Here is a 9,519-nt window from a genome sequence, read left to right on the forward strand (position 1 = left end):
CTGAAAACCCTGTCTGCCACCACACACCTCGGGTTTGGGGAGAAGTCGCTGAGCAGAAAACTTACTGCCTGGAAAGCCGCAACACGCATCCCTGTCCACACCTGAGACCAAGCGGGCCCGGGGAGGCCCCCTTCCTGTCCCCATGGAATCCAGTTCCAGTTCTCCCTGTGTGGCCTCACCATCTGTCTAACTTTGTGAAGTAACAGCTGTAGGGAGGTGAGTGCTGCAGCTCGCAGCCAATCGCAGCGGTGAGGTCTAGGATGAGACCCGGAGTGCAGAGGTACTCGACGTGTTGGCCGTTTCCTTATAATATTGATGAGATGCTGTAGGAACTGAACTGAACTTGTTTGTACCAACTAGCCCCTGGTAAAGTTAGCTTGTAAACATTTTGCCGCAGTTCCAAGGACCGTCTATTGATGAGGTTACATGAGGACGTATGTAGCTTCTTGCATCACTGGCTGATGGTGTAAGTGCAGTTGTTTCCCCCGTTATGTGGACCAGAGACTGGGTGTTCAGACAGGCTTGGTCATTTGCCCAAGGTCACACACAGCTGGCAAGGGGCAGCCCAGAGCCGGGCTGGGCAGTTTGGTTCCAGAGTCTCCAGCCCTAACGGCAGCATGAAAGCTCCACGCCTGTGGAGGCAGGACATTTGGGCAGCTGGAATCCACAGTGCTTGTGCTGGACTTTGAATTGACTCATCTGTGCCCAAGGTCACAGCCAAAGAGGGAAGTCGGCTAAGACCCAGGTTCCATTCTCAGCCTAGGCTTTCAGCAGAGGCCTCACACTGTCCCCCACCCTCCCATCTCACTTCTGCCACCAGTTCTCTTCTCCCTCAGACCCAGGAATCCAAGCCCCAGCCCCCTCCCCAAATGTTATTCATCAGTGGCTACCGGCTCCTTCCCCTTCCATGCCCCGCCCCACAGAATTGAGGAGGGCGCCTGAGTTTCTGGGTGAGATGTCACCTCCCCTCCTGGGGGCTGGGGGCATCCCAGAGCCTCCAAGCCCCACCTCCTTCCCCCTCCTTGCTGTGTGAAGGGGAGAACAGCCCACCTCGTGACTAGGGGCTGGCCCAGCTCGCCCTAGCCCTGGAGGAGTGGGCGGGGCAGGGGGAGCCCTATAATTGGAGGAGTCTGGGATCCCTGAGTCCTACTCAGCCAGAGCGGAGAGAAGGACCGGTTGCTCAGGAGTCGGTGAGAAGCAGAATCGGGGGCACAGAGACCAGCTCAGGGCCTCTGTGGGGAACAAGCTGGGAGGGAGGGGGTGACCGTCCTATGTCTGAGTCAGAAAAAGCAGGATCTGGGGATGAGTCTGGAGGTGGGGGGCTGGACCTTGGGGAGGCGGGGGCGGGAGCCACAGAGGCATCCCAAATCAGCCAGAAGGGCTAGAAGGTGGGGTGGGGGGAGCATCGACCTGTGGAAAAACCAGATGAGCCAGCGAAAGAGCCCACAAATTGTCATCCATTTATTGAGCACCTACTGGGTGTCCCCTTCATCCTCAGACTTCCGCTCAGGGTGGTGGCAGGGTAGCTAGAGTATTGGCTGAAGGAGGACTTTTAAATGATTAAATTAGCTAATATGTGGGAGAATGGCCCTTAGGTGTGAAGATGGAGCTTAGAATGTGAAGGGAGAGCAAGGAATGCGAGCCTGGATTTAGAATGCCCAGTTGGGCTCACATGGAGCTCAGGGAGGAGGGGTGAGTGGAATTTGAACCCTGGGAGAGGAGGATGGAATTTTGGCCGGAGCGACCTGGGGGATGAGGAGATAGGAGAAGACAATGAGGAAGTTAGACAATAGTAAACGTTTGGGATGGGATTAGGAAGATGCAGGTCTGGGGTTGAGTGAGGCCTTAAAGTCCAAGACCCAGTGGGTGGGGCTCTAAGTGGGAGGAGCCCCCACTGGCTATTGATTGACAGTTTCTCCTTCCCCCAGACTGACGGCACTGAAGATGAAGGTTCTGTGGGCTGCGTTGGTGGTCACACTCCTGGCAGGTAGGGGATGGTGCTTGCTCAGGTTCCCTGCCCCTGCCCCCTCCCATCCTCACCTGTTCCCCCTGATCCCCTCCATCCCTGGCCCTTCTGCTGGTCTCTCTCTTGAGAGGAGGCCCACGTCTGAGCCCTCTTCTGACACTCGCTGGCTCTGAGCAGCTGTGTTACTCTCAGGGCCTCACTGTTCCCATCCTTACAATAGGAGTTCTAACAGTTTCTAATGCATTGTTGTCAGGCAGATAGCGAGGGCCACATAAATGTCAGCTGTGATTATCTTTACTCTCCATCACCCCGCACGGAGCACACACCACAGACACTCAGTGAATGCTTGTCCAGTGAGGGAACAGACTGGCCGTCCTTCCACACACACACACCCCCCTACCCATCAGTGCTCTAAAGAAGCACAAGAGCATTTGTGAAGCACCTACTGTGTGCTTGAAGAGGGCAGGGGACCTTGATGGCCATGCACTTGCTCCATGCAGGATGCCAGGCCAATGTGGAGGAGGAGGTGAAGCTGGCACCGGAGCCAGAATGGTGGCAGGCCAACCAGCCGTGGGAGCAGGCGCTGGGCCGCTTCTGGGATTACCTGCGCTGGGTGCAGACGCTGTCCAACAAGGTGCAGGAGGAGCTGCTCAGCACCCAGGTCTCCGAGGAGCTGTCGTGAGTGTCCCGCCCTGGCCCCTGGCCCTCCTGGCGGGCAGTTCCTGTCTGGAACTCCTCGGGGGTCTGTTCATTTCTTGCTTCCTCTTGCCATTTTGAATGCTTGGCTGACCTCTCTCTGATTCTCCTCATCTCTTCCTGTCCCTGATGTTCCCTTCTGTCTCCCAACATCCTTCTAGCCCATCTGCTCATCTCTGCTCCTGGCTGTCTCTGTCCCCTCCTCTTGGCCTCTCCCTCGTTTGGGTCTCTCTGTCTCTGTCTCTGTCCCCTTCTTGCCCTCCCCCACCCCACCTTTCCCCTTTTTCTCTCCACACACACGCCCTCCCGCCCTCTCCGCCTACAGGATGCTGATGGAGGAGACCATGAAGGAGGTGAAGGCCTACAAGGAGGAGCTGGAGACGCAGCTGACCCCCATGACCCAGGAGACGCGTGCCCGCCTGTCCAAGGAGCTGCAGGCAGCGCAGGCCCGACTGCAGTCGGACATGGAGGACGTGCGCACCCGCCTGACGCAGTACCGCAACGAGGTGCAGACCATGCTGGGCCAGAACTCCGACGACTTGCGGGCCCGCCTGGCCTCCCAGCTGCGCAAGCTGCGCAAACGGCTGCTCCGCGACGCCGAGGACCTGCAGAAGCGCCTGGCGCTCTACCGCGTCGGGGCCCGCGAGGGTGCGGAGCGCGGGGTCGGCGTCATCCGCGAGCACCTCTTGCCGCTGGTGGAGCAGGGCCACATGCGGGCCATCACCGCCAGCCAGCCACTGCGGGAGCGGGCGGAGGCCTGGAGCCAGCGGATGCGCGGAAAGCTGGAGCTGATGGGCACCCGGGCCCGCGACCGCCTGGATGACATGCGCGACCAGATGGAGGGGTTGCAGGCCAAGGTGGAGGAGCAGGCCAACCAGATGCGCCTGCAGGCCGAGGCCTTCCAGGCCCGCCTCAAGGGCTGGTTCGAGCCCCTGGTGCAAGACATGCAACGCCAGTGGGCCGGGCTGGTGGAGAAGGTGCAGTCGGCCTTGGGCACCAGCGCCAGCCCCACCCTGGCGCCCATCGAGAATCAATGAGTGCTGGCCCCACGCCTGGTGGGCCCCACTCCCCTCTCCCAGCCTGCAGGGGCCCTGTCCCTGCCCCCACTGCCCCCCTGGGGGGCCCTGGCTTAATAAAGGCTCAGCAAACTTCACAGCAGCTGCAGGGCATCTGAGTGATTTCTTACCGCCCCAGCCTCAGTTCTCCTTCCCCACACGGTCCTGTCCCCTCTGAATGTGTGTCCCTGTCTTTGTCTCCTCTTTTGACTCTGTCTCTGCGTCCTCCTGTCCCCTTCTGGGGTTTTCACCTTTCTGTCTCTGCCGCCCTCTCTCTCCTCTGCCTCTCTCCATTCTGTCCCTGAGACATGGTTCTGGAACAAACCCTCCCTGGGGTACATCCTGCAGTTACTACCAGGGGCGGAAGCAACCTGAGCCCGTGTCTGCCCAGCTTCGTCACACCTGCTTCATAGAGTTGTCGGGACTCAGAAGACCTGGAACCACTGCCACTATTAAGTCATCTTTATTCCCCTCTTTGTCTCTCCCCTTTCTCCATCCAGCCTTACCTGGGTCTGCCTCCAGGCCCCTCCGGGCCTCTGTGTACTGAGAGGCCTCATTTTTCCGGCTTCCTGATTCCCTCCACCTCTATCTTTTCTCTCCCCACCTCCGTTTCTCTTGTCCCAGCCCAGCTTCTCCCCGCCCCCCATCTTCCTCCCTGAGGCTCTGTCCTCTCCGCCATTCTGTTTCACTCGAGCCCTCTGCCCCTCTCCTTCCCTCTGGGTTCACAGCCCTTCACTCTGAGCTGTGCTTCTTGTCCCCAGCCCTCACTCTCATTCCTTCCCTCCTGGTCGCTGGGTCCTGGCTGGAGGGAGAAGGGAGAGGAACCTCTGGGAGGGTCTGCACAGCCCCTGGAAGCCGGGGCTGGAGGTGGAGTTGGAGCCGCGGGTGCTCTCCTCTCCCACCCTCGGTTCTCAGAGCGGGGAGCAGGGCTCCACCACAAAGGCCAGGCCAGGGCTTGAGCTTGTGTTTGCAGGCGGCCTGCATGTCGACTCACCCAGGGCTGATCGAGGAGGGGAGGGTCAGTGAGCTCGAAGGCCGGGGGCCTCCTCCCAGCCAAGCCTGGAGCTGAGCTGGGCCAAACCCTCTCAGAGCCTCAGTTTCCCCAGATGGCAATGAGGGAGGACACATCAGTCTCCCATCTGAAGAGACGAATTTTGAGTTCTCATGCATGAACACACCTGAGCAGGGAGGGGTTCCGACTCACTGCAGCCCCAGGCAGTTCTAAGAGGTGGGACAGCCCAGCCAGTGTGGTTCAATGAGTGTCGACCCAGGAACTGAGAGGTCATGAATCGATTCCTGATCAGGGCGGGCTCCATCGCTGGTGGGGGGCAGCCAATATGTTTCTGTCTCTATCCCTCTCCCTTCCTCTCTAAAATCAATAAAAACAGCCCTAGCCGGTTTGGCTCAGTGGATAGAGGCCTGCGGACTGAAGGGTCCCGGGTTCCATTCCTGTCAATGGCACATGCCCAGGTTGTGGGCTCAATCCCCAGTAGGGGGTGTGCAGGAGGCAGTCGATCAATGATTCTCTCTCATTGATGTTTCTATCTCTCCCTTCCTCTCTGAAATCAATAAAAAAAAATATATTTTTTTAAATCAATGAGCCCTGGCTGGTTTGGCTCAGTGGATAGAGCGTCGGCCTGCGGACTGGGGGGTCCCGGGTTCGATTCCGGCCGGGGGCACATGCCCGGGTTGTGGGCTCGATCCTCGGTGGGGGGTGTGCAGGAGGCAGCCAATCAATGGTTCTCTTCTATCATTGATGTTTCTATATCTCTCCCTCTCCCTCTCCCTTCCTCTCTGAAATCAATAAAGAAATATATTTTAAAAATAAAAATCAATGAAAACATTTTAAAAAACGAGGCGGGACAAGGGCTGGGAAGGAGCTTCGGGAACAAAGGCTGGCAGAGGGTGCGGCGGGCTGAGTGGGGGCTGACCCCAGCAGGGATCTGGAGAGACAGCCTGGAGTCTGGGAAGGGGGGGACAAAGAGCACCCCCACACTTAGCCCTCACTGCGCCTTTGGATGTTCTTGGCTGGTCCTCGGTTTCCCCACTGTAACCGAATATCCCTATAGTTGGGGTGAGGATGCGACTGAAGACGCAGAGCTGTTCTACTCTCGCGGGGCCGGACACGGAGGGGGCAGGCATTCGGGTGGGAGTCTGGGGAGCGCTGGCTCACGAGGAAAGCAGGTGCCTGGGAAGAGGGCTCGGCTGGGGCTGACAGGCGGGAAGCTGCTGAGCTGGCCAGAGGGGTGTTGCAATCTTGCCAGGATCCGGCTCTGCTCTGCGTCCCTTTCACAACCATCCCCCTCACCCCCGGGCTGACACGTGGTTGTGGGGGCACAAGGCCAGCCAACCTAGAGTCTGGGGCCCGGGGCCACCCTCCCCTGAGCTGCCAGGGGTCACTGACGGTCAAAGGCAGCTGAGAAGAAGGGAAGAAGCACCGGACTCCAGCCTCGGGGGACAGATGTAGAGCGGGGGTGGGGGCGGGGAGACAGCGGGGCTTGGTGCCGGGAGGGGCCGGGAGGGTGAAGAAGAGCCGTGGAGTGTTTCCAGGGCCCCTGGAGGCCTGGAGGTGGGGTGGCAACGCGAGGGCGTGGCGCCTGGCGGGATGATGGAGGCCCCGGAGCCTGGCGGGGGGGGGGGGGGGGCTGCGTGGTTTAGACAGGCTGGAAAGACCCCGCCCCAAGAGCTGGGTTGGGGACTGTGAAGTTAGGACCCCAGGGAGGCCTGGGATATGTCAGATGCAAGGAGATGGGGAGCTTGAAGGGCTAGTGCAGTGGTTCCCAACGTGGGGCACGCGCCCCACACGGGGGCAATTTGATTTTTTTTAGGGGGGCAATTTGAGAATGAGTTATTAACAGTGAACTTTTTGCATTTCGTATGGTTCTAGGGGCCTCAGATACAGCATATAAGTATATATTGTGACATATTTGTGCATTTAAGATCTCTATTATGTTTTGAAACTTTATTTGCTATTTTTTCATATCACTTTATAGTATTATTATTTTTTTTACAATTTCTTGGTGATTTCTTCCTCAGTCCTTCAACTGTCCTTTTGTTCTTTCATTTTTCTCTTTCATGGATGCCATGTTCTTTGGAAGCTTGTTTAGACCAAGTTCATGGCCTTTTAGGCTTCCTCCACGGGAATAGGAGCTCACTTTTTGAATAGTAAGAAGTATATGGCCCCAGCCGGTTTGGCTCAGTGGATAGAGCGTCGGCCTGCGAACTGAAAGGTCCCAGGTTCGATTCCGGTCAAGGGCACATGCCTGGGTTGTGGGCTCGATCCCCAGTGAGGGACTTGCAGGAGGCAGCCGATCCATGATTCTCTCTCATCATGGATGTTTCTATCTCTTTTTCCCCTCTTCCTTCCTCTCTGAAATCAATGAAAATATATAAATAAATACATACATACATACATACATACAAAACAAGTCAATCATTAAAAAAAAAAAAGAAGAAGAAGTATATGTCACAGGGGGCATCAGGATTTTAGGGATGCTTAGGTGGGGCATGGCCAAAGAAAGGCTGGGAGCCACCGGGCTAGTGTGAAGGGAGGGGGTGTGGGTGGACCCCACAGACATGGAGCAAGAGTTGTTTGAGCTGAAGAGGCTGAGAAGAGGGAGGGGATGGGAGAGGTGTCCTGGGGTGAGTGGGGTGACTAAGTAGCAGTCACTGAGAGACCCCCTGAGGCTGGGAGGCTGTGTGAAGCAGGAGGGGAGGGGCAGGAAGCCCGCTGAGGTCCCCACACTCGGGGGGATCTGGAGGGAAAGGTAATGAGCTGCGGGAGGCTTCGGGCTGAGGGACTTACCTGTGTCCCACCTGGCGCCCATCCCCACCAGCCAGGGGTGTACGGGACGTACGAGGAGAAGGTGTTTGGCACAGGGAGGCAGGCACCAGGGGAGGCCCAGGGGGAGGGAGAGGAACCTGCCCCGCCCCCGCCCCGGACCATAAAGGCCAGGCCAGCCTGGGACCTGCTACCCTTTGCTGTCCAGCAACTGAATCAGGTTGGTGCTCGGCGCCCCAGAGGGACCCTCCACACACCAAGAGCACAAGGAAAGGGGGGAGGAACCTGGGGGGGAGGGGCGAGGCGCCACTGATCACCCCACCCCACCTCTCCCTCCAGAGTGCCCTCGGTCCGGCCCAGCCATGAGGCTCATCCTGTCACTCTCCGTCTTGGCGGTGGCTCTGCTGATGGTTTTGGAAGGTAAAAGTGGGTGGGATGGGAGAATCTGGGGCTTGGGATTGGGGAGCATGAAGCTGCCAAGGGGCCTGGGATCCAGGCGTAGAGGACCCTTGAGAGCTTGGGGCGCCTCCGGTGCCCTGGTTCCCCAACTGCCCACTGATCACCCCCACTACCACCCGGCCCAGTGGGTCCTTGGGGGTCCTCTCAGCAGGTGGCAATCCTCCGCAGCTTGAACACCATCTGGTCCCCCCAGGACCCTCCCCTCCCATCCTAACACCATGATCCCCAAGAATCACATCCAAGAGTCTCTTTTTCCGTCCCTGGAAGCTCATCCTCTCTTCTGGGCAGGCCCAGCTCCGGCCCAGGCCGACTCCAGCATCCCGGAAGATCTGAAGAAGTTTGGGGACACCGTGAAGGAGAAGGTCCTGGCAGCCGTTGACAAAGTCAAAGAGATCGACTTTTCTAAGGCCTGGTCAGGACCCTTCCCAGGGTGTGGGAGGACGGAGCGGGGGCGGGAGGGGGTATCAATGAACAGACTAGGGAAAAACCGACAAAATCCCTGTGGTCACACAGTTGGATCTCAGGGTGCTCAGACTTGGGGGTCAGGTTTCCTGACCCTCCCAGCCAGCCACACCGGAGAGATGGTGCTGGGTGGTGGTGGTGAAGGATCCAAGCTTGGGGGTTGGACAGATCTGGGTCCATAGGCTGGCAAAGACTCACTACTCCCTGTGTGAGCACGAGCCTCAGTTTCCTCATCTGTAAAATGGGTGGTTCTGAGGGGAAGGCCGCTAGAGCCCTTGCAGAGCGCCTGGCACATTGTAAATGCTCAACACAGCGTTTCACCAGCGTTGCTCCTTTTGGTGAGAATCACTTATTCATGAACAAACATTTATTGAGCATCTGCTAAGTGCCAGGAACTCTTCCAATGTGGGGAATAATAGCCACAGAGATAAAGTCCCAGCCCACAGAGCTCTGACCTTCTGGGGGCAGGGTGAGGGTTGGGGAACAAACAATAAATCAGTGAATTCCCAGAATTCGCGCAGACAAAGCCGAGCATTGAGAAAATAAACGGGTGTGTGTTAACAACCAAAGACTGGGGAGGGGCTTTTGCAGACTTGGTGACTGGGTCTTTCCAGAAGAGATAACACTTTAAATTGAGATCTAGCCCTGGTTGGGTAGCTCAGCTGGTGGAACGTCATCCGGGTACGCCGAGGTTGGGGGTTCGATCCCGGGTCAGGACACGTACAAGAATCAAGAGATGGCAGGCCTTGAAAGCCAGGCCAAGGCAAAGTGTTCTGACTTTAAGGAGCTCTGGTGCATCTGGGATTTGGGCATCCCAGGAGAGGCAAGACACAGTGACACCTCCCCCTCTCCCCACCCTCCTTCCCCCCCCCCCCACCCCCGTCTCTCCCTACAGGCCCTGGATTACGGACAAATTCAGCCAAGTAAAGGATACAATTAAAAAGACCTTCTCCTGAACACCAGGAGGGCTGCCCCTCCCTTCTGCGGCTGCGCCCCAGGAGGGGGCTCTAGCATTTCCCGCACCCCGGGCCCCTGTGCCCAGGACTCCCTCCATTATGCCCCACGTTCCCTCCCACCACCACCACCAATAAAAATCCTAC

General features: G+C 57.9%; 2 protein-coding genes across 2 annotated transcripts; both read left to right on the forward strand.

Moving 5' to 3' along the window:
* Positions 1 to 1,093: 1,093 nt before the first annotated feature.
* On the forward strand, positions 1,094 to 3,820 carry APOE (apolipoprotein E). The gene is made up of 4 exons (XM_079759656.1): positions 1,094 to 1,190; positions 1,929 to 1,987; positions 2,467 to 2,644; positions 2,988 to 3,820. The coding sequence occupies exons 2-4, from the start codon at positions 1,945 to 1,947 to the stop codon at positions 3,697 to 3,699; spliced, it is 933 nt and encodes a 310-aa protein (XP_079615782.1). The 5' UTR covers positions 1,094 to 1,190; positions 1,929 to 1,944; the 3' UTR covers positions 3,700 to 3,820.
* Positions 3,821 to 7,566: 3,746 nt separating this feature from the next.
* APOC1 (apolipoprotein C1) lies at positions 7,567 to 9,519 on the forward strand. Its single transcript, XM_079759515.1, has 4 exons — positions 7,567 to 7,718; positions 7,838 to 7,918; positions 8,246 to 8,369; positions 9,315 to 9,519. The coding sequence occupies exons 2-4, from the start codon at positions 7,861 to 7,863 to the stop codon at positions 9,373 to 9,375; spliced, it is 243 nt and encodes an 80-aa protein (XP_079615641.1). The 5' UTR covers positions 7,567 to 7,718; positions 7,838 to 7,860; the 3' UTR covers positions 9,376 to 9,519.

The sequence above is a fragment of the Cnephaeus nilssonii genome, assembly GCF_951640355.1.
Source record: "Cnephaeus nilssonii genome assembly, chromosome: 20".
Taxonomy (NCBI): domain Eukaryota; kingdom Metazoa; phylum Chordata; class Mammalia; order Chiroptera; family Vespertilionidae; genus Cnephaeus; species Cnephaeus nilssonii.

Excerpts from the sequence above, each read along its gene's own strand:
- APOE (XM_079759656.1), top strand. The coding sequence starts at position 1,945 with ATGAAGGTTCTGTGGGCTGCGTTGGTGGTCACACTCCTGGCAG. Across the intron at positions 1,988-2,466 it reads GGTGGTCACACTCCTGGCAG|GATGCCAGGCCAATGTGGAG; the intron begins GTAGGGGATGGT and ends TGCTCCATGCAG. Across the intron at positions 2,645-2,987 it reads CAGGTCTCCGAGGAGCTGTC|GATGCTGATGGAGGAGACCA; the intron begins GTGAGTGTCCCG and ends CTCCGCCTACAG.
- APOC1 (XM_079759515.1), top strand. The coding sequence starts at position 7,861 with ATGAGGCTCATCCTGTCACTCTCCGTCTTGGCGGTGGCTCTGCTGATG. Across the intron at positions 7,919-8,245 it reads TCTGCTGATGGTTTTGGAAG|GCCCAGCTCCGGCCCAGGCC; the intron begins GTAAAAGTGGGT and ends TCTTCTGGGCAG. Across the intron at positions 8,370-9,314 it reads ATCGACTTTTCTAAGGCCTG|GCCCTGGATTACGGACAAAT; the intron begins GTCAGGACCCTT and ends CTCTCCCTACAG.